Source organism: Bubalus bubalis, chromosome 11, assembly GCF_019923935.1.
Source record: "Bubalus bubalis isolate 160015118507 breed Murrah chromosome 11, NDDB_SH_1, whole genome shotgun sequence".
Taxonomy (NCBI): Eukaryota; Metazoa; Chordata; class Mammalia; order Artiodactyla; family Bovidae; genus Bubalus; species Bubalus bubalis.
The window spans coordinates 51,534,186-51,558,353 of record NC_059167.1 but is presented as its reverse complement, the minus strand read 5'-3'; the positions used below and the strand labels follow the sequence as shown (position 1 = coordinate 51,558,353).

The 24,168-nt window shown below is 46.7% G+C and overlaps 1 protein-coding gene and 1 long non-coding RNA gene across 2 annotated transcripts in view; one reads left to right on the top strand and one right to left on the bottom strand.

The window, feature by feature from the left end:
- LIPC (lipase C, hepatic type) overlaps positions 1-24,168 on the bottom strand; it is a 164,743-nt gene that overhangs the window by 14,066 nt on the left and 126,509 nt on the right. Inside the window, exons 2-6 of the mRNA XM_025295677.3 lie at positions 15,287-15,474; positions 11,109-11,291; positions 10,218-10,335; positions 7,312-7,545; positions 4,226-4,471 (exon numbers count right to left, since the gene is read on the bottom strand). Of these exons, the coding sequence (XP_025151462.3) occupies positions 4,226-4,471; positions 7,312-7,545; positions 10,218-10,335; positions 11,109-11,291; positions 15,287-15,474 (969 nt within the window). The remainder of the gene's footprint in view (positions 1-4,225; positions 4,472-7,311; positions 7,546-10,217; positions 10,336-11,108; positions 11,292-15,286; positions 15,475-24,168) is intronic.
- The window catches only part of LOC123328063, a 41,898-nt gene continuing 33,212 nt past the window's right edge, over positions 15,483-24,168 (top strand). Inside the window, exons 1-2 of the long non-coding RNA XR_006542799.2 lie at positions 15,483-15,593; positions 17,730-17,865. This is a non-coding gene — a long non-coding RNA (uncharacterized LOC123328063). The remainder of the gene's footprint in view (positions 15,594-17,729; positions 17,866-24,168) is intronic.

Here is a 24,168-nt window from a genome sequence, read left to right as displayed (position 1 = left end):
TAAGCTGGGTGGCTTTGGGGAGGTGATTTAGCCTCACTGAATCTCAATTTATCTGTTGGAAAATTAGGCAATATCAGTCTCCCCCTTTCCATCTCCATGTCTCTCTGTCTGTAGGTTGTTGTGAGGATTAAAAGATAAATGAAATAATTGATGCAACACATCCAGCGTAGTGCCTGAACCTAGTAAGCTCCCCTGAGTGCTGCTTCCTTCTCTTCCACCCCATTACCGCCTCCAGTTGCTGTGAGGATTAAATTAGATAAGGTGCTTGCTAGCAGAACTACATACAGGTTTGTTTCCCGCCTCCTTCTCTTAAAAAAAAAAAAAAGGCTCCCAAACTAGCAAAATTTCCTTCCAAGAGGGTGAGATTGGAAGTGGGCGAAAAATTGCCTCGTTTCCTTCGGCGACTGTTTCCCAATTCTCTTTCTGCTCCTGCTGTCCTCTTCCATGTTTACCCAAATTCTGGCGTATGGTTGTAGAAAATAGATCCTTTGATGGTTTTGTCAAAATATCTTGGGAGCCAGAGGAATGAGGACCAAGTTAGTCATCCTTTCTGCAACTACAATCAGGAGGCGATGTTTATCTTGCCCAGCCAGACCCTGCACTGAAATATATAGTACAATTAGATGTCCTTGAAAAATGTGGCTTGTGGATGCTCTGTAACCAGGGATGGGCAAGTTTGTTCCTTTATGAATCTATAAGTACTCATCAAAGGCTGGAGGTGGTCACTGAAATAGACTTTGGGAGCCCAAGTCACAATGATCGTGGCATGGTGGCTGAGGAGGGGAGCAGTTATGGGGCCTAGATTAAAGACTTGATGTCAGCACTATCAATAAAACTTTCTAGATGATGGAAATGGTCTATTTCTGTACTTGCTGATATGGCAGCCACATAGTTGAGCATTTGAAAGGCGGCTAGTATGACTGAGGTTTCAAGGTTTTAATTTTAAGTAATTTAAATAGCCACATATGGTTAGTGTAGCATTATATAGGGCTTCCCAGGTGGCACAGTGGTAAAGAATCCACCTGTCAATGCAGGAGACATGGGTTCAATCCCTGGGTGGGGAAGATAGCCTCTGGAAATGGGCTACCCACTCCAATATTCTTGCCTGAGAAATCCCTTGAACGGAGGAGCCTGGTGGGCTACAGACCATGGGGTTGCACAGAGTTGGACACGACTAAGCATGCACGAGTGCAAGCAATCAATATACAGGCTGCACACCCCAGAAGCAGTGGCTTTCACATGGGTGGGAGTCTCATCTGGGCATAATTTCCAGCTGTACCCAGGGTACCCGATGTGGCCAAAGGGCTCTGCTCCCTGCCAGCAAGTGAAATTAGGCTGAGCAGATTAGGACTGGAAAGGCTGAGGTGGATCTGGGGGGAATTTGGAGGGCCCAGGGGAGGTGAGGGTGTGGTGCAGGCTGCAGCTCATCCCTGGAATCTCTCTGGGGCTGGGGGTTTGGTTCAGGCAGTCTTATCTCACAGTCCCAACACCGTATTTTCACTGGCTATCTCTGGAGCAAGATGAGCGGCTGGTGAGAAAGAGACTCCAGTGGTGCCTCCAGGGGACTCCTCTTCCGTCTTCTTGGGATAGATAGCACCCTGTGCACAGCGTGTGGGAGGGGGTTGGTCTCCCCTGAGCCCCCCTGAAGGAGGGCCTCTGCCTACCCTGGCTCATATTATGCATGCAGAAGGAGTGATGGCCTGGCACGGTGGTTTTGGCAACTGCTGCGTGAGATAGTGCTGCCCTAATGCGATTCCTTGGTTCTCCTTCATAAGAAAAGGGTTCCTTTGAGTTCATACCAGCCATGTGTGGTGATCAGGCATCTGAACTCCTTGGCAAGGGAAAAACTCAGCCCAGCTTGTGGCAGCTACTCTTCCCTCCCCTCTTCATTCTCTTGACTCTCTCACCTCCCGACCCCATATCCATGCCCCCAGTAGAAGTCCTCCAGCAGGACCCAGTCCCTCACTTCAGATACACAGCCCTGCCAGGAAGGTAAAAAATGACCCTCTTTCCAGCTGATCTCAAGGAAAAAGCAAGACCCTTCCCCACCTCTCCTCCTTCCCTCAACCCCATAGACAGACCATGGGCAGGTTACGGAGATAAAAACCACTTGACTAATTGTTGGGAGTGCTTAGTCCCTCAATCGTGCCTGACTCTTTGCGACCCCATGGACTGTAGCCCACCAGGATCCTCTGTCCTGGGATTTTCCAGGCAAGAATACTGGAGTGGGTTGCCATAGCCTCCTCCAGGGGATGGCCTGGGTCTAAATCCTGGCTCTGCTAAGAGTTCCTTTTGTGTCCCTGGGCAAATGATTTTGTCTTATCTGGGCCTTTGTTTCCTTGTCTGGGAAATGTGGAATTGAACAGTTTCTTGAAATGCTAACATTCCAGGATTAGAGTAGATCCAGTGAAATGTGATTATCTGAGAGGCTTAATCACTCCAGGCTGCACTGCCATTTGAAAGAGGAGCTGGTTAACTGAAATGAGTGTCTAATTGGCAGTCTGGAGTGGGGGATCTCCCTGAAGCAGGAGGCCTTCCAAATTCCCTCACCTGCTCCGGGGGTCTCAGGCTCCTCCACCCCTCCAGGAAGGACAGCTGAAGGGACCCTCTGCCCTCAGGCAAGAAAGATCCTGCCCTCACTCCACGTGCTCTCAGAAGCTATCCACTGCTCAAACGGATTTCTGTCATTCCTGGGCTGCACAGAAGGGCAATCTGGCTGGAGAACCAAAGTTCAGATAAACAAAAGAATCCTGTGCATGGGAGCTTGAACTTGGGAGTGCGGTAATGAAAGGAATGCCAGCCTGGGAGTCAGAGGGCTCTGGGTTCTACGCCTCCTTCCAGGCTAACCGCACGTGCGGACCTCTCCTGGCTGTTGTGGGCACCATGAGGAGCCTGTGGCTGCACCAAATGTTTTTGTGTAAAACGCTGTGCAAATGCAAAGCGGTGTTGAGGGCGTTCACCTTCTGTAGCTACAGATATGTGCAGAGTAACAATCGAAAGGCACTGGGCTCCTCCCAGGGCCGTGAGCCAGTACTGTGAACAGTAAGATGCTAAATCACTCCCGAGCTGTTTTAAGGATTAGGCAGAAATGTTAATGGCAACAGATGTCGGCTTGTTCCCTCCAGGAGGATTTAGGTTTCAGTGGAGTATTTCTCTGCTGGCTTCAGCCCAAATCATGGCCACAGCCCTTTTTCTGACCTCCAGTTCAACCTGGCAAGCAGAAGGGGCTCACTTTCTCCCTTGAGGCTGAGAAGCAGCCTTCTAGGGAGGGCCTCAATGAGACAATGATCTCTTGTAAGATAAGCGGATTCAAATTTAGGAAGAAATGGGGGACCACAAGTGTAGTCTGGAGCCCAGGCTTTTCCTGGCAGCCATGAGCAGAGTTGAAAGCACTGGGCTCTAGCCTGGGTTTGGAGAAGCTTCCAAGGCCCTGTACAATGAGACCTGGTGATCCAGGCCTTCCGGATCTAGCGTTCTGTTAGCGGAAACACACTGGCCGAAACCGCCCATCCTGGTCAGGCACCATAGTAATCACTTGCAAGGGTTATTTTACCACAGGAGGTCCTGGTAAGGAATGTGGAACTAACAAGCCACCACCAACTGGAAGAGTTCTGGAAATGTCATAAGGAGATACCCCATGTCCTACCACTTTCCAGAATCTTCCTTGCTGGAATTCATTTTGGCTGAGCAATGCATGTGCCACCAGGAAGGACCCTGAGTCAGAATGATTGGCCAGAGAACCTGGAAACTAATCCCGTCACCTTTAAACCTGAGATACCATATGGAAGAGCATCCCTTAATCCTTATCATCCCTTAATCCTCCTGGGTTCCCTTACTCTCCTGCTCTCTGCCCAGGTGCCCCTTCCCAATAAAGTCTCTTGCTTTATCAGCTCAGACAATTCATTTCTGAGTATTAAAAAAGAGACCACTCTCTGGTCCTGGAAGGGGTCCCCCTTCCTGCAACAATGCTAGGGGACCATGAAAATAGATGAAGAGAGCAGCCAACCAAAGGACTGTTTCAGAAAGTATCAGGCTTTCTCCTCCAGCACTTGTCAGCGAGGAGGCCACATTCTTGGGGAAAGAGAGAGGCATGTATCATCATCCCGGGCTGGAATCTGTGCAAACAGCAGATCCGGCAGTAGCTCCAGAAAAAGACTCCAGGGAACTCGTGAACCTTCAGACAAGCAGCTGCATTCTGCCCTTCTGAAGGCTCCCCTGCACTCACCTTTGAACGGGGACTGGGCTCGAGTCACCAGGAAGAGGCTCTTGCTCTTCTTGCTTTGCCACTCCTGGCGGATGTGGTAGCCCAGCGTGTTGCAACGACCCTTCTTGCAGCTCAGACACAGGCCTTGGCTGAAGCTGTCCATGTCCCTGCACAGGTAGGCCACGCTCTGCATGTCAGCGTGCAGCAAGGAGTCGATGAAGAGGTGCACTGACCGCTCATGGGCACATTTGATGGTCCGGGTGATGGCTGGAACACAGGGCAAGAAGAACGTTATCATCCCTTAATCTGGACGATCACCTTGCTTCTCAGTGCAGAGTAGCAGCATCTCAGGAAGGAGGATGGGGGTGCTGAGGTCAGAGGTCAGCCCACTGACTACAGTGGGTGGCATAGCTGATGGAAAACTACACAAAAAGTAGACCCTTTGCAGGCACTTACTATAGGGCCATAATCCCAGGCTCTGAAGGCCTGCTGAGGGCACTCTGTATATTATGGTAGCTGTTTTAATAGGAGCCCTGAGTCACTAAGAAAATACTGAGTTCTTTAAGCAAGTGTGTGTGTGTGTGTGTGTGTGAATCACTCAGTCATGCCTGACTCTTTGGGACCCCATGGACTGTAGCCTGCCAGGCTTCTCTGTCCATGGAATTCTCCAGGCAAGAATACTGGACTGGGTTGCCATTCCCTCCTCCAAGAGTTCTTCCTGACCCAGTGATCCAACCCAGGTCTCCTGCGTTGCAGACAGGTTCTTCACCATCTGAGCTACCAGGAAAGTTCTCTTTAAGCAATTCTTTTGGAAATGAATTGTAATTCATTTTGGAAATATTTTAGTCACAAACAGTTAAAAATGCACAACTGCTGATGCTCTAAGGGTGAGTTGGCAGAACAGGCTTGTGTGGAATGCCTCTTCGTATTTATTTAATTAAAAAATTATTTTATTTTTGGCTGTGCTGGATCTTCGCTGCTGCACGCAGCCTTTCTCTGGTTTCAGAGAGCGGGGTCTACTTTCCCTTTGTGGCGCGCAGGCTTCTCACTGTGGTGGCCTCTCTCACTGTGGAGCACAGGATCTAGGGTGTGCTGGTTTCTTCAGCAGTTGTGCTGCACAGGCTTAGTTGCCCCACAGCATGTGGGGTCTTAGATCCTGGACCAGGGATGGAACTCATTCTCCCTGCAGCAGAAGCAGGGAATCTTAACCACTGGACTGCCAGGGAAGTCCCTGGAATGCCTTTTTTCTTAATAAAGCTGGCTAAGCCAGTGCCCAAACACTCTTGGGACTTGGCTACTGGTCTGGTGAGAGCAGAGGCCTCCCCAACCATGTATCAAAGCAGCCACAGCCTGCTCAATGTAACTGACCTGGACGACCAGCATGGGGATTTGGTTTGAGAAGGATGTGCTCCAGTGACCAGGTCTGAATGGACCTAAGCCAAAACAAGTTTAGGAGGTTTCTGTACCAAGGATTTTGACTTTTTTGGGGAGGGGAGGTTGTTTGGGGGTCTCCAAATCTTAATCTTTAGTGTTCTCTAGGAGTGTTGAACCACCACAAGGTATGACAAGAACTTCCTGTGAAAGTGGACCCCAGGTAGCTTAGCCAAATAATTTTCCCCAGGATTAGTCATCTCCGTTCCTGGTCACAAGCGGCTCTATTTGTTGAGCACCCACTATGAGGCAGGTACTACCGAGTACCTTCCCTGAATATTCACCACAGCTCCTCAAGGCAGCTCTTACAAGTGAGAAAACTGAGCTTCAAAGACAGTCTCCAACTCATGCAAGCTCACCTAGCCAGGAGGTGGTGAGGATGGTAAAGCAGTTATCAACTGACCATGTCAACACGTTCACCCCAGAATGGGATCACTTTCAAACATAAGGGTAAAGAAAATGGAGAAAAACCACCCTAAGGTGGGCAAGCTAAATAAATATACTTGGTCCCATCATTCTGAAGTTTAGCACAAAATAGAAAATGGTAGTAATTGGGCAGAGGCATTCACCAGGTGATCAGCTAATGAACAGCATCTAGGGGTCTGTGTTGACCTTAGGGAGGGCATAGATCTGGGAAGAGGGCTGACTGATCACCAGGGACTGCTGGTGACCAGAGGGCAGTGATCGGAGAGAGATGTTAAGGAATGATAAGGGGAAATTCCCAGAAAGTTTTCAGGCGTGGGCTGGTGAAAGGCTGGGAGTCCAGCCAAGATGAGATAATGTCGAATGTGAAGGTCATTCTGATACAGGAGACATGAAGGTGGATAAGGAAACACAAGATAGTGTGTACTTAGCTCAGTTTTCAAATGATTGGGAGAAGGTGGTAAGTGGGGGTGGTCTGGGGGTCTCCAGTTGGCTTAGAGTGAGTTGGCAGGTCTTAATCAGGATATTATTTTATAATAAAGAGAAACTTGGCATGCTTATTAAATGTATGGTTTTTGCTCACATTTTTGTTCTTTAATCCAGGGCCTGTTATCAAGGTTCATGGTCATGTTTTGATTTTAGGGTTTGAGAGAGAAGGGGGGAAACACAACCCAGATAATGCCACAGTCAGTTTCTGCACTGAGACAAAGTCCCAAGGAAGTCACAAGGACCTATTAGAGCTGAACTTTGAAATAGAAGAATCTCAGTAATGAATGTCCCGTGGGGTCAGCTGATTAAACCTCATACTTGGGAGACCAAGAAGCCATGATCTATTAAGTGGATTAGCATGGGGCCAGAATAGAGGCAGCCCCTTGAATGAGGAAACTTCCGGAGGAAGAGGAATGACCACAGGCAGCAGGGCTCAATTTTCAGAAGGGCTGATACCCCAGGAGAGACTTGGCTGGGTATGATGAGTGGAGATGAGAAGTGGGAATTCCTGGATGTGCCCTCAGCTCATCCTCCATGTCTGAGCTCCAGCAACCACTGCCTGTGAAGACTTGGTCTTGCCTGGGAAACAGCACCCTTTCCCACTCACACAAGCCCTCTCTCTGCATGGACTAGGTGACCATTCACTTTGAGCCCCATCCTTGCCAAACTCTTCCCCAAATCTCACAGATTGGATTCCCCTGGATCCAGAGGCCACACCAACTGTGGGGAGTGTAAGCCATCATAGGCTAGTGCCTCTTTCTCACCATTTAAGCCATGCTTGGCGAAATGTTTGTAGAGCTCTAGGAAGTGGCATCCAGGCTGGTAGGAACCCCCATTGGGGTAGAAGTCATAGTGTGCTATGGGCTGTTTGATGCCCACACTCAGGCCCATGTGCTCCCAGGTAAAAGTGTGAATGGCGTCCACAAAATTGGCGTCATCTGGTGAAAGCCGGTCACTGAGGGAGGCTTTTTCAAACAAAGGGCCTGCGGCGTCCAGCCCTAAGAGGAAAGCAATGGGAAGGATCAGATTGGAGCAAGAGGAGGCAGGGAGAAAGGCTCTTTTTAGCTTTCTGATGTTATTGCACATTCATGAGCTAGCAAGAAGAGGAAAATCCTAGGGCATAATCTTTCTCTAGAAAATCTTGTCATGACTTTTTTTTTGCAGTAAAATTAAAGTAATTCATGGTGCTTAAAATCGGACACAGACTGGTTATTATCTATGGGGAAAAGAGGTTTGCAGGAACTATCTAGTGGTAGAAATGAGGTTATAAGCGAATGCTTGATTTATTTAAGCAAATCAGTTTTAAGTACCTTTCAAGCTACTTTCGAGAGCATCTGTTTGCATACAAAAAACCACTGTGTTATTGTAAGTAGTTCTAACCTACCCATCAAAGAAAGAATTTATTTGCCTGCTTGTTGTCAATAATTTTCCTAAACAAGCTGGCTTTCTCTCTACACTAATGTCATTTCATTGGAATGTTCAGAACAGCCTTGGGACATTACTGTTCTCTGGGGAAAATGTCATGAGCAAATAGGGCTGCTCACAGTTCTGTCCTTAAGTGACAGATATGTTTGCATGAGACAAGTGGCAGTCTCTGGCAGACTATAGTTGGGGAGTATTTATGCACTCAAGGAGTTTTGTCTGTCTTTCTTCCTTTACCTTTTCTGGAAGACCCTTTGTTGACCTGTATGAGGCCTGGCTTCTATCCTTGGTGGGGATGAAGGAATTGACATGGGGCCACAACAGTCCCTGTTCTCAAACCCTCACCTGTAGTTACACGTGAAGGCTGTGGTTTATATTTCTTTCTTCATCAGGCTGACTATGAGACGCCAACAGGGTAGTTAGCTGTCCTGTCACTTCTGATGTGTGTGGGCCTCGCTAATAATGCCTGATGTGGCCTGTGACACCAGCCAGCGTGGAGAGGGTCCTGGGAGTTCTGACTTATCCTTCTAGGCCTGGTTTGTCTGTGAAGGGCCTCACTGGCCTTCTGTGATAAGTTCTTATGTGTGTTCACTCCCAGCCTATTGAGGGTTAAATCATGGAGGGCACCACGTACTGATCTATGATCAGGCCTCCCCAGTCACCAATGAGATGGAAAAAAAAAAAAAAAAAAAGGAAAATGAATTCTCATCATGACAGACTGGCTTCATTTAAATGTCTGCCATCATCCTTATCTTTTCTCAATGCTAAAATAAATCTCTTCTTTTATGAAGGAATGGTCACAGTAGATAGCAGTTGCCAAAGTGTTCTTTCTTGATAAAATAAAAGGTCACAGCAACTCTATTCATCTTCAATTTTGTTCAGACTGTTTTAAATTGTGAAATATTATTTTAGGCTGCTCGGTCTTGAAGGATGAATAGGCATTTGGTAGGTAGACTAGGGTTTGGTATTCCAGGCAAAGGGAATAGTGATTGCAAAGGCCCAAAAGGACAAGAGGCCATGGCGTGTTTGTAGTAGAGTGAAGAAAAATCTAGTGTCATGAAAGCCTGGAGCCACAAGAAGGGACCAGGGTGAGGAGACGTTGGAGAGCCTTGAGGATACTATGCTGGGAAGGGCCTTGTCTAGGCCTCCTAAGTTTCACCCTGTAGGAACCAGTGGGCCTCCGAGACTGGGCTGAGGAGTCAGCTCATCAGGCCTGTTCTTCTGAATGTGACTCTGGGTCAGCAGCGGGGAGGGGTGAGGATGGGCGGGGAGGATGAGGTGGGTATCTGGGCAGCCTGCTAGAAAAGGCCTTCTTGTGCGTCATCAGCTCTTCCTAGGTATCTTGGGGTATTTCCAAGCTGGCATAGAGCTTGGGGTTTTTGGTGCTGGGATCCCTCCCCCAATCCAGATGGGCCCCAGCGTAGGATCCACGTGTTTCATTAAAGTGGAAACAGAGGTACAAACATGGCTGTCACAGGAAATGTAAGCCTGTCATTCATTTTTTTCTTTCTAAATTTATTTTTAATTGGAGGATAATTGCTTTACAATGTTGTGTTGGTTTCTGTTGTACAATGAAGTGAATCGGCTATGTGTATACATATATCCCCTCCCTCTTAAGACTCCCTCCCACCCTCCACCCCACCCCTCTAGGTCAGCACAGCGCCGAGCTGAGCTGACTATGCTCCACAGCAGCTTCCCGCTAGCTCTCTATTTCACACGCGGCAGTGTATGCATGTCAGTGCTACTCTCTCAGTTCGTCCCACCCTTACTCCCCCCACTGTGTCCACAAGTGTGTCCATTCTCTATGTCTGCGCCTTTCCTCCTGCCCTGCAAATAGGTTCATCAGTGCCATTTTTCTAGATTCCATGTATATGCATTAATATACGATATTATTATAGCTGTCATTCTTTAATTCACATTGGGCTTTTAAAACTATAGGTTGGAAAATAAACTCTTTCCTATTACAAAAGTGTACAGAAAGTGTACCTTTTAGGTCCTATTTGGCATGACTGTGAGAGGCATTTGTTTGAGGAAAGGCGGTGATTTGCTCTAAATTCTCTGGGAACAGCAGTCTATGACAGCGGTCATGTTTGAAATAAATAGTGCTACAAGTCCTCCTGTGAACTCTAATACAGCTCAAAGGGAGCCGGGGGTGTGTTAATTATGAGCCTGTTGGAAAAGCAGGTCCCTGCTCCACGCCCCCGTGCAGTCGTGGAGATTATAGTTGTTAGTTATCAGGCATGGTTACCTGTAATTCTTCCAATCTTGTGCTTTCTGCTCATGTAACTGCCAGCGAATCCTGAGACATGTGCACCCAGGCTGTACCCAATTAGATGAACATGGCTTGGAGAAAATTGAACAGATTCCTGGAAGACAGTGGTGAGATGGTTACAGGAGGGGGAGAGCTGCCTAGATAAAAGCCTTTCGTGGGTCCAGCCTGCTCTGGCTCTCTGTTCTTTGTACCACAAGTGAGATGCTTAATTCCTATTCAGGACCCAAACTGTTTTCTCATCTTGCTGACTCTGTCCTGCTTCTGCTCAGGCTCAGCTACCTGGGCCCCTGCCTGTTGATGCTACCTCTTGTCTGCCCAGCTTTGTTGTTCTTGTTGAGTCGCTCAGTTGTGTCTGACTCTCTGAGACCCCATGGACTGTAACCCACCAGGCTCCTCTGTCCATGGGATTCTCCAGGAAAGAATACTGGGGTGGGTTGCCATTTCTTTCTCCAGGGGATCTTTCTGACCCAGGGATGGAGCCTGTGTCTCCTACATTGCAGGTGGGTTCTTTACCACTGAGCTACTAGGGAAGCCTCCTGCACGCCCTTACCTGGACATGAATTCCTTGCAGGAGTGATCTCATCCATGCATATGGGAGTTTTATAGTTTACAGAATGTGTTTAGATCCCCTAGCACATACAAAGAGGTGAGCATAAGAGGAATAGATGATTCTACAAGACAGAGCTTCAAGGAGGCATCTGAGAGAGCCCTGGGGTCTGGTCTCTGTCTTGTGCCTTCCTATTCCTGTGAGCTTAGCAGAAGTGGTTGTCCTGTCTTGGCTGCTGTAGGAGACCAGCCTAATTCACTCAGTCTTGGAGGAAGGGAAGGGAAGGGAGAGGAGAGAAGAGAGGTCAGGGCAGGTCTCACCTGCAGCCACTGGAGAAGAGCTGCGATCTCCTGGCCGACGAGGCGAGTGTTGCGGACGGCAGTGGTGTAGTGGTTGTGAGCCAGGGTGACCCATTCTGCCAGCCCCACATTCACTGACTGGGCCAGCTGAGACTTGAGCGCGGCTACCATCTCCCAGACCCAGTCTTCCAGTATGTCATCCACCTGAGGGGGGGCCCACAGTATCATCAGCCTCCCGGGGAGAGAGGAGGGAGCCCTGGACAAGCTCCCTCTTTTTTCTTGCCCACCTCTTCCCTTCTCCAACTGTGGGCTCATTCTGGGTCTTTCTGTCCAAGAGAAAGGGCTTAACCTGGGGCTTCTCAGCACCGCTGTCATTTGGCGTCAGATATTTCTTTGTTGTGGGGGCTGTCCTATGCACGGTAGGACATTGAGCAGCATCTCTGCCTCCATCCATGAGATGCCAGCGGCACCCCATCACTCCCCCACCCCCAAACCCCAGGCTGTGAAAACCAGAAATGTCTCTGGACGTTCCAAATGTCCCATCCCTCAAATGAGAACCATTGTCTTAACATTCTCTATTTTAGGACTTTCCAAGCCTTAAAGCAATGTACGTCTTTGTAGATGGGGTACTGAAAGATGGCCTGTGCTTTGAGGGTCGGCGCCAGCCCTACCTCCTCTGGGAGGCCTGTGCGGCTGCTGCTGTGAGTCGCACCTCAATCGCTTACTCTGTCTCCACCCACCGTGTTCTGCTTGCTCTGGAGGGACTAGCACCGTGAGTGGGAACATAGTAGGAACTCATAACGATCAAGATGATTGATTCTGGAGAATCATTCTGTGCATGTACCTGGTTGAGAGCCAGTTTGCAGGACATGCCTGAAGGGTTCACAGAGCAAAGATGTTTGTGTTGGGTCTTGAAGGATAAATAGGAATTCCAGGGAAGAATCAGGTGGGCAGCTAAGTATGGAGGTGGTTGGGGGCAGAGGGGGTGTCTAGGGGATTCCAGGTAGAGGAAATCATGTGCACAGGTGCACAATCTCAAAAGGGCAGTGCGGTCTGTTTGGGAAGACGGGGAAAGTCAGGTGTAATCAAGATGAGAAAACAGGAGTGAAGCTGGACAGCAGCACCGATGGTCTGGCTCGTGAGTAAGATGCATTCATTTAATAAATGTCCACCTAGGACCTTCTGTGTGGATGTAGCATCTTGGGTTCAAATCTAGACTCTCCTAGTTACTAGCAGGGTGACCTTGGGCAAGTCATATAACTGGGCAGTGGCCCCACTTCCTTGTCGGGAAAATGGGGATAATAATAGTGTCCTCCTTCCAGGATTGTTGTGAAGATGAGATGAATGAATAGACATCAAGCACCTAGAACAGTGCCCGGAACACAGTGAGGGCTCAGTGTGTGGCAGGGACAACAGCTGTTGCTGGTATATTATTACCAGCAACAGTAGATGTACTTCAGTTTGCACAAGATTTTGAAAACAGAGAACTCATTCTAGTAAAAGGATCACAGTGAGAGGACCCTGCTGTCTTCATGTTTGTAAACAAAATGTTTAGTCAGCTATTAATTCAGTTAACAAAGATTTTTAGAGCACCTAATATATTCGACAGTATGGATTCTGTCCAGCAGCAGATAAGAGAAAGGACACACTTGGCAGAAGGCGCAGCCTATGTTAAGGCCTGAAGGAGAGAAATCACATGGTCTGTGAAGGAGCTGCAAGCAGAGGTGAGGGGAAGGTGGGGAGCAGGTGGTAGGGGTGGGGTCAGAGGGCACGTGCCTGTTCTGCTGCGTGCAACCTGCCTTACTTTGAGACTCTCAACTCAAGTTGTCAGGCATCAAGTCCACAGCTCTGTTCTGTCCAAAGCTTTGCTCTGCCTGTATTTCCTCCTTCCCAGTTTTCTTTTCTTTTCTTCTCTTGTAAGGGAAGGTCCCTTACAACAGGAAAGATGGCATGGTCTTCCCTTACAATGGCTGACCTTCTAGTCCCCCCTCATCTACTCTGTTCCCATGGGAAAGCTTTCCATGCCTGATCTTTTCTGTTTGGCTGGGCCACGTGGCTTGGGAGATCTCAGTTCCCCGACCAGGGATTGAACCTGGGCCGTCACAGTGAAAGTGCCAAGTCCTAACCACTGAACTGTCAGTGAATTCCCTCCATGTCTGATCTTTAGTTCCCTTTAAGATGAGTTTCATCTCAGGGTGCTACCCTCTGGCTTCAATTCCATGCTTTCCTTAAAGGAATAGGGATGGAGCTCTTGGCTCAGCTGGAGAGAGGTTGCTGTGAGTAGGTTGCAGTGTGATGGGGCCCCTGTCAAGCCTATCCATGACAAAGGTTTGTGGGCTTTGGAGCATGAGGGTTCTGGTTTTGGATTTCTGTCCACTGAGGGCTGTGTGACCATGGTTGCTGCTTGACCCCTCTGTGCTGCAGTTTCCTCATCTAAGCAATGAGACTAACTCAAGTGGTCATGTAGGGAGGTGTGAGGATTAAATGAGCTGACGACTAATGTAAAGGGCTGAGTTCCTATAGGGCATCTGTATTAGGTCTCTTCTCTAGGGGCAGGCAAGCCTTCACCACCCTCACTGCCATCCCTGTGCTGTGGTGGAATCCCTGCCCTTTTTCCCTAGGATGCATGCTTGTGTGCTAAGTCACTTCAGTCGTGTCTGACTCTTTGTGATCCAATGGACTGTAGCCCACCAGGCTCCTCCGTCCATGGGATTCTCCAGGCAAGAATACTGGAGTGGGTTGCCATGCCCTCCTCCAGGGGATCTTTCCGACCCAGGAATTGAACCCACGTTTCTTATGTCTCCTGCGTTGGCAGGTGGGTTCTTTACCACTAGCGCCACCTGGGAAGCCCTAGGATGGGTCTCCTTTAAATCCTAGGAGGAAGGTGCTGGCAGCCTACAAGAGCCCCTGTGCTTTTCTGGGATGGCAATAGCAGACACCCCACCTTGTGGCTACACCCACATGGCATCATGTGGTTCCCACTACCCCCTGAGGCCAGGTGTAGGGTCTGTTTTGTTCGTGTGGAGGGTATGAGTGAATACATGTTGAAAGACTGGTGGTGGGCAGATGGGCTCATTTTTCTCTCTAAGGTAGGATGAATGGGGGGCTCAAGAGTAGTTTTCAAAGAGATGGTAGGGAAAGACTTTCAAGTCATGAAATAGACCCCAAATCTCTGCAGGTTTCACAGTGTGAACCAAGCTTCAAATTGTGGGTGGCCTAGAAACCAGTTAGGCAGAATTTCTTCCTGGAAACATTTGTTTGACTTCAATCATTGCCCACAATATTCTTTTTCCCCTTCTTCCACAGTAATAGAATTTTAGCATCACTGAAAAGCTACACTTTCTCTAAGAGGATACATATCTCAGCCACCTTTCCATCTAGGTATGGCCAATGGATGTAATTGGAAGCATTTCGGAGATGCTTATGGGAAGCTAACCTAAAAAAACACACTTGTATACCAAAAGCCAGTGGATGAATTGTATGGTTAAAAATAATACCTCAATATAGTTGTTTTTAAACAATCCTACTTTTTGACTTTTTTTGGTGTATACCTTTTACTACCTCGTGCAACCTGGGATGCAGATGTGATAGCTAGTGCTCTAGCTGCTATCTTGGATTATGAGGATGAGGACCAAACTCTAAGGATGGCACTATAGTGAGCAGGGAATGAACTGGGTACTTGAGGACTTCATTGACTAAAGCTCTTTATTAGTTTTGGATGACATACATCTGGACTGTTGTATGAAATGGAAAAAACAAAAAAACTTCAGTTTTATCTGAACTACTGCCAATCTGGGTTTCTGTTATCTGCAGCTGAATTTAACCCTTACAGATAGAACATGTCATTGGGAGACTGTGTCTTCTGGCTTCCTATCAACTCTTGGGAAACATGCAGGTTCACCTTCATGAACTGCAGTCTTTTATGGGTGCTTATGTGCTATGTGACCTCTTTGAGCCACATTTTATTATATGAAATGTGGAGATAATTATACTTCCCCTGCCCTGCTTACTCATGAAATTGAGATAATCAATGAGATAATGCATGGGGAAGCACTTGGAAAATTAGAATGTACTTTACAAATATTATGCATGGAGTTGTTATCACCAGCTCCCTATCTCTTTATTAAAATTGAACACACTAGGGAGGGGGAAAAAAAAAGTAAAAGCAGAGAGAAAAAAGGCGTGTCAGCACTTCCTACCAACCACCCGTGGACTATCATCACCAGCGGCAGCGAGGAGTTGAAGCCACACTGCTGTAACGTGTCTGAGTGATTGAGCCGAATCTGACAGCCCTTATCGGTTTCTCCTCTAAAGAGCAGAAATCTGGTTCTTGTCTCCTGCGGTGTTTTGTTTGTTTCAGCAGCTCGAGATCTCCTTCCAAATGACTCTGGAAGATAAAATTGCAGACAATGCTTCACCTGGTATCTGTTCCACCTCTGCCAGTTCTGGGACAACCCCAGAGTTTCCAAGAGCACTAGGCAACAAGGTTACTGCAAGGTGCTGGAGGTAGGCATGGGCTGCGGCTTTGGGGGACCCAAGAAGCATTGTATTTCCAGCACAATGGCCATTCCTTTCCTGGGAGATGATGGACAGTGACCTAGGAGGACCCCACACAGAGATGGAGAGGTCCAAATCCTCCATCCTGCCATCCCAGTGACCATAAGATCAGCCAGTCAGACCCCAGACTAACTCTAGGTCAGTGGGAAGATGGGAGAAGCAACTGGGACTGAGTTCAAAGAGGATAAGTGTTTCACCCCAAGTCGTGATGCCGATAAGCAGTAGGATTTTGGACCCAGTGTCTCTGACTCCAATTCCCCACATCCCTATGCCAAGGAGATAGCACATAGAGCATCTTAGTTAGATGGCTCTATGCATTCTCTTGTGTGGCTCAACCTGTTCTCACATGTAGTCTTGCATGGACCAGGTAGGATGGGGGTGGGGAGGACTACAAAGGGAGTGATGAATTGTGCTGAGGGGGAGCGGCATTCAGGGAGGACTTTTCAGGGGGAGTGATGCTGATGCTGGCCTGGAGAGTTGAATGAGGGCTTGTGTGTCTGTATGGGTGGGTGAAAGGAGCTTTCTGAGAGGGAAGAGCTGAGGAAGGGCTCCGAGCCAGGAGACCTTGTGGGTATAAGGAGGCAGAAGAATGGGCAGCCAGAGTTTATGGGCCCTTGGGACGCTGAGCTTTATGCTCTAATGATAAGATGCTGCTAAAGATTTTTTCAGTAGAAAAGGATAAATGAATATCCATTTGGAATCTTTTAAAGATTGTGGGAGGGTGAGGTAGGGAGAAAAAGACTGTTTTTAAGATTATACCTTCTGTTGTTTTCCTAAAAGGCCTTCTAGCTTCTCTTTTGGGGGAGCCTCACCCTGACTCTGAGCCACTTTGAGGAGGGTGAGCAGTCTCCCAACATCTGTCAAGACCATGGTGTTGGTCAGAGACATGACCCTGTGATCAGGAGTGGAGTGGGGCCTGAGGGAGGGGCTGTGGTCCCAAGGTGTGGCACCCCAGGAAGGGTGACATCTCTTCTGCCAAGATCAGGAATCAGACCAAGAGCCGGGGAGGATGCTCCCACAGCCCCTACCAGCCGAGGGGCCCTCCCCTGTGGCTGAGGGGTGAACACAAGGCCATACCAGCAGTTTTGGTCAGTGAACTCAGTTCAGCCTGGTTACTGAGAACCCTGATCATTCCTTCTGAGCACAAAGTCATTCAGGCTTCTCAAACAGTAAGTCTTGGGCTTTTGGTTTCCAGGGACAGCAGGACAGAAAGATGATGAGGAGAGGTATTAATGAAACCAATTTTCCTACCCAAAGGTTATTAATTTGAAAGGTTATTAATTCCCAGCAAAGGGCAATGATTTTTCACAATGATGACAGAATGAAATGCATCATATTTTATTAAAAGGAGAAGTGAGGGAGAATCTGAATAACTTCTCTGAGATAATGAAGAAAATTTCTGGCACGAGAGTGGCTTTCCCAAGCTCACAGACTGTCTGAGCTTGTCCTCATTCATGCAAGCGTAATCCCAGATGGTGCTCCCATCTCTTTGCATGCACTACTCCCCTGGCCTCCACGTCAGAAGCCAGGGTGTCATCTTACACTATTTTAGCAGCTATTTAATCAGTCCAAAGCTTCAGGTTCCCAAATATTCCTAGAATCCAGTGCCTTAGCTCAGGCGCACACTTGTTTCTTGCTTGGTTTATTGCCACAGCTTCCTAAATGGTCTCTCTCTGGTTAATCTCACCTCCCTCCCTCACACTGCTGCTCAAAGACTCTTTCTAGAACAGAAATGACTATTATACCCGTCAGTGACTTTAAGGTTCTTGGTATTGCAGCCAAGGCCATCACCTGAATGACCACCCTGATCCCTCAAATTCTCCCCTCTCTATGCTCTCCTGCTGCCCCAGACTGCCTGCAGTTCCCCCCTTGCCATTTCACTTCCGTGAGCCTTTGCACTCTCACTTCCCTCTCTGCTATTCCTCTGTGAACTCTGGTCGATCTGTTACAATGGTACTCAAACGTCACCCCCTCCAGGAAGCCTTCTCCTCTAGCCAGAGGTAATTACTGCCTCTTCTGCCAGCACCTTTCTGGGCCCCTGATCCTAAGGTCAATTGTTTTGATGCATGCTGTTTTCTCCACCAGGCTGTGAACTCACGGAGGACAAACCTGAGGTGCTCAGTAACTGCTTAGCGTGTGACGTGGTATTCTGTGGGGTCCAGGTCTCAGATCAAAGGCTATCTCATTTGATTTGTCAGCCATTTATGCATTGGGACTCAAGGTAACTAATTTTCTTCTATCCAGTGATTGAATAGCTTTATCTTCCTTCATTTCAGGATAGGTGACTTGAATGCTAAAAAGACTATAAAAATAAAATGGGGATAGATATAATACCCATCTAGTGAAGTCATTGCAAGGATTAAAAAAGGTGGTATTTGTAAAGACCCTAGGATAATGCCTGGCACATGATTAGCACCCATGTAAGGGTATGTTGCTAAAATAAATGTGGCTCAGAGCCTTCAGCATCTTGTATTTTTGATCCATGAAATTCTTTCTATGAAAATGTATCCCAATTGTCCTCGTAGGACCAATTCTGTCTTATGTGTATTTACTCTGGATTTAGCTGGGAGAATCAGCTCTGGCCTCAGTGCCTGGGACTTTGAAGCTATTCAGGAGAGTCCCAGGGAAAAACAATTGTTAGATGGAAAGGCTCATAAACACCTGGACTGGGCTGCTGCTACTGCTGCTGCTGCTAAGTCGCTTCAGTCGTGTCCGACTCTGTGTGACCCCATAGACGGCAGCCCACCAGGCTTCCCCGTCCCTGGGATTCTCCAGGCAAGAACACTGGAGTGGGTTGCCATTTCCTTCTCCAATGCATGCAAGTGAAAAGTGAAAGGGAAGTCGCTCAGTCGTGTCCGACCCTCAGTGACCCCATGGACTGCAGCCTTCCAGGCTCCTCCATCCATGGGATTTTCCAGGCAAGAGTACTGGAGTGGGGTGCCATTGCCTTCTGGGCTTTCCCTTTTCTTCCTTGGGGCTTGGCTCTTTCAGCAGGTGTGTGAGTGAGGAAGTTGTATATATATTCATTCATTTAGTTTCTCAACAAACACTTATTAAGCATATATTATTATATTCTGCCCTGGGCCCTCTCTAGGTACTAGTTTTTGGCAAGCAGGGCCTGATGTCTGTGTTTCAGGAGTCCCCAGTCCAGTGGAAAAAGCAAGAGTGAGCATCAGCCGCTTGTGGTTGCTGAGTACGGCAGTGGAAGGACACCTTGTGTAGGGGCTCTAGGGAAGATGCCAAGAGAAGATGAGGCATCAGTTGAGTCTGGAAGGATGAAAGATTCTTTTTTCTTTTTTGCTATTCTTTTTTTAAAATTTACTTTTAATTGGAGGATGATTGCTTTACAATGTTGTATTGGCTTCTGCCATACAACAACTTGAATCAGCTGTAAGTATACATATGTCCCCTTCCCTCTAGGTCATCCCCCACTTCCATCCCATTCCTCTAGGTCATCACAGAGCACTGGGTTGAGCTCCATGCGTCATACAGCAGGTTATCACTGGTTATCTGTTTTACATATGGTGATGCATACACTTGAGCGCTACTCTCTCAATTGGCCGCACCCTTACCTTTCCCCGTGTGTCCACAAGCCTGTTCTCTATGTATATTCCTGTCTTATGTGTATTTACTCTATTCCTGCTCTGCAAATAGGTAGGATAAAAGATTCTGTAGGCACTCACATCTAGGAGAAATTGTTGAAGAAAGAGGGGCTCTGTGACCTGAGTATTGAAGGGCTGCTGTGGGGCGGAGTGCCTAGAATTCTTTTGAGCAACTCCAGGAGACAGAAACAGAGTCAGTGGGTGGGCATGACATGGAAGGAAACTTCTGCTTTTAAGTGGTTTGTAAAAATCCATAGTTGAAGAAATTAGGACAAAGAGAAAGGTGGCAAAACAACTAACAGAAATGTTAATAGATTAGCAAGCTAAACTGCACACTCTGAGATTGTATAAGACTGCAGAAGACAGGCCACAGATTTTGTTCTGAGCTTCCTATTGGCCAAATCAAAGAGGGAAATAGCAGTTACAGAATTCATGCTGTCCAGATGCTCACACTTTCTTGGTCCTGAAGCCTGAGATGGTTTTCCTGCGGGTTGTTGTATAAAGAGGCCACTGCATGAGGCAGGGTCATCGTCTTGAATACCATTCCTGTGAAATATACAGGAGCAAGCTTTATGTGGTTGACTCTGAGGTGCATAACAATCTTCAATGGAAGCAGCACCCACAGTAAGAAAAATAGCGTAAGTCACAGTGAGTCTCTGTAAGGCTCTTTGCTCTAACCCAGCAGCAGTCCTATGACTGAAGGAGGCAAGGGCTACTTCAGGTCACATTTTGGGTGGAAGGAGTAGAGCTTCAGTGTCTGAGCGTCTGAACTGCCTTGGAAGCAGAATCTGATCAACCCCTTCATAGAACACATAGAATACTGGAGCAACCTCAGGCAAGCCACAGCTTCAAGGATGCACTCAGTTCAGTTCAGTTCAGTTCAATCATGTCTGACTCTTTGAGACCTCATGGGCCGCAGGACGACAGGCTTCCCTGTCCATCACCAACTCCCAGAGCTTGCTCAAACTCATGTCCATCATGTCAGTGATGCCATCCAACCATCTCATCCTCTGTCATCCACTTCTCCTCCTGCTTTCAATCTTTCCCACCATCAGGGTCTTTTCTAATGAGTCAGTTCTTCCCATCAGTTGGCCAAAGTATTGGAGTTTCAGCTTCAGCATCAGTCCTTCCAATGAATATTCAGGAATGATTTCCTTTAGGATTGACTGGTTTGATCTCCTTGCAGTCCAAGGGACTCTCAAGAGTCTTCTCCAACACCAGAGTTCAAAAGCATCAGTTCTTCAGTGCTCAGCTTTCTTTATAGTCTAACTCTCACATCCATACATAACTACTGGAAAAACCATGGCTTTGACTAGACGAACCTTTGTTGGTCAAGTAATGTCTCTGCTTTTTAATATGCTGTCTAGGTTGGTCATAGCATTTCTTCCAAGAAGCAAGCGTCTTTTAATTTCATGGCTGCAGTCACCATCTGCATGAATTTCCAGGTTTTCAAGCTGATTTTAGAAAAGGCAGAGGAACCAGAAATCAAATTGCCAACATCTGCTGGATCATTGAAAAAGCAAGAGAGTTCCAGAAAAACATCTATTTTTGCTTTATTGACTATGCCAAAGCCTTTGACTGTGTGGATCATAATAAACTGTGGAAAATTCTTCAAGAGATGGGAATACCAGACCACCTGACCTGCCTCTTGAGAAACCTACATGCAGGTCAGGAAGCAACAGTTAGAACTGGACATGGAACAACAGACTGGTTCCATATAGGAAAAGGAGTACATCAAGGCTGTATATTGTCACCCTGCTTATTTAACTTATATGCAGAGTACATCATGAGAAACGCTGGGCTGGATGAAGCACAAGCTGGAATCAAGATTGCTGGGAGAAATATCAATAACCTCAGATATGCAGATGACACCACCCTTATGGCAGAAAGTGAAGAGGAACTAAAAAGCCTCCTGGCTTTTCTGAATCCAGCTTGAACATCTGGAAGTCCATGGTTCATGTATTGCTGAAGCCTGGCTTAGAGAATTTTGAGCATTACTTTGCTAGTGTATGAGATGAGTGCAATTGTGAGGTAGTTTGAGCATTCTTTGGCATTTTCTTTCTTTGGGATTGGAGCGAAAACTGACCTTTTCCAGTCCTTTGGCCACTGCTGAGTTTTCCAAATTTGCTGGCATATTGAGTGAAGCACTTTCACAGCATCATCTTTCAGGATTTGAAATAACTCAACTGGAATTCCGTCACCTCCACTAGCTTTGTTCATAGTGATGCTTTCCTAAGACCCACTTGACTTTGCATTCCAGGATGTCTGGCTCTAGGTGAGTGATCACACCATTATGGTTATCTGGGTCATGAAGATCTTTTTTGTATAGTTCTTCTGTGTATTCTTGCCACCTCTTCTTAATAACTTCTGCTTCTTCTAGGTCCATACCATTTCTGTCCTTTATTGTGCTCATCTTTGCATGAAATGTTCCCTTGGTATCTCTGATTTTCTTGAAGAGATCTCTAGTCTTTCCCATTCTATTGTTTTCCTCTATTTCTTTTCATTAATCACTGAGGAAGGCTTTCTTATCTCTCCTTGTCATTCTTGGGAACTCTGCATTCAAATGGGTATATCTTTTCTTTTCTCCTTTGTCTTAACTTCTCTTTTTTTTTTTTCTCAGAAAAAGAAATGCAAAAAGGCAAAATGGTTGTCTGATGAGGCCTTACAAATAACTAAGAAAGGATGCACTACTATGACTCAAACTCAGAAGTATATACCAAAAATCTCTCTCCTAGGCATTGACCTGGAATATAACCAGCTCTTGACTGGGCTTCTTTGCCTGAAGACTTTTTGACACTACAGACTGAGTGAGGCCAAACTGGATTTATTTTCTTTCCTTCCAACTCGTTCTTCTTCCTTCCTTTCTACATTTTGTGGTTCATGACACCATCAGTTGTCCATGCTTCTGCTCAAACTAGAAAGTTTAAGAGCTGTCCTGGAATACCTCCTCTGTCCCCTTGGTGATCCATTAGGGTCACCAAATTCGGAGGACACAGTCTCAGGATTATTTTGTCAGGGTTGCTTCCTGACAACCCTCACAGTAGTTTTTGTATTAGTTGTGATATTTTAATAGACTCTTAATGGTTTTTTTTTTTTTTGTGGAATTAATACATGTTCATTGTAGATAAACAATCTGAAAAATGCTGAAATGAATAATCTCCTTATTCAGAAAAACACACAAGTAATATTTGGAGTATTATATTTCCTTTCAACCTTTTCTTATAGAGGTGTTTGTTCCATAGATTTTATTTGGAGTGTCTATAGCTGAGATCATATGATGTGAAACGTTTTTAAAAATTAATGAATTAATTTTTTGCTTGCGCTGGGTCTTCATTGTGGTATGTGGGCTTCTCATTGCAGCAGCCTCTCTTGTTGCAGAGTGTGGGCTCTAGGGCAAGAGGGCTTCAGTAGTTGTGGCTATTGGGCCCTGTGTGTGTGGGGTTCAGTCGTCATGGCACACAGGCTTAGTTGCCCTGTGGCATGTGGGATCTTCCCCTACCAGGGATTGAACCCATGTCCCTTGCATTGGCATGTGGGCCCTTAACCACTGGACTACCAGTGAAGTCATGTGAATCATTTTATATCCCTTTTTACACATCATGATAATTTTCTTATGGCATTAAAAATTCTTTAGAAATACACTTGGAAAATAGCATTGTTTGTTTCATTATCGTGGGACATTTAGGTTGTTTCCAGTTTACTTTTTTTTGTTCCTGTTACTAACAATGTTCTGATGACCATCTTTATACATAAATCTTTGTCTGAATCTATGAGTATTGTTTTAGTAAAGATTCCCCAATGGAGGGACTTCCCTGTCCTCCCAGTGCTGAGATTCTGCACTCACAATGCTGGAGGCTCAGATTCAACCTCTGGTCAGGGACCTAGAGCCCACATGCTGCAATTAAGAGTTCGTATGCTGCAGCTGAAGATCCCACATGCTACAGCTAAAGATCCAGCATGCTGCAACTAAAACCCAGAGCAGCCAGATAAATTTAAAAAAGGAAAAAAAAAAAAGATTCCCCAAAGTAGAATCATTGGCTTCTTAGGTGTGATCTGATTTATATCTCTTTATATAGGCATATGCATCCAAATTGATATTCAGCACTTTTCAAAGCTAATATTTATCGAGCGCCTTCTCTGTGCCAGGCACTTTTCCAACAGTCTTATTTGTATGAACTCATTTCAGCCTCACAACTCATCAGTAAATGGTTAGGAAGTTCAGTGATTTCATTATGTTTGAGGAAATCTGTCCTCATTATATTGGATAGGAACTTTTCCTTCTTCAGGCATGTCTTCTGAAATCGTTATTTTCTTGTGTCTTTAGAACAGATAAAGACACACCGGTGATAAGCTGGGGATGAGGTTGTGGTTTTGAGAGGAAGAATGCTAAGGAAGGCAGACAGTCAAAGCCTTCCGAGGGAGTCAGCCCCTGTAACCTGGAAAGCAAGCTGAGGGGCTGGAGAGGCTTGGGGTTGTCTCCCTTGAACAGTGGGTTCCCGGAGCAGCAAAACAGCTTCAGAATCAGTCAGAAGGAGAAGCTGGGTGCAGGCACTACATTTCTAATATTATTTGTCTTACAGCAAGTGATTTCTCTGTTCCTAAGTCAGCCCCCAGGTTCGAGTGTTCCTAAAATTTCATGTAAGAGTTAATTATTATTATTATTATTATTTTGGTGGGGGGAAGGACATCGTTAGGTGGATGACTGAAGGCAACTGAGCTGGCTTAGGGCAGAACCTACGATTCTACAGAAAAAAGCCCTGATAGGAGTCAGGATCTGTCTTCTCCCGTGATGCCTGGGCTGGGTGCTTCTGCTCCCTTCCATGTTTGTCGAGCACCTTGTGTATATTGGCTGGTGTTGAGGACACATGTGCGTAAGATGGGAGCCGCAAGGATGAATGTGCCCCTCCCCCACCAGAGTTGTT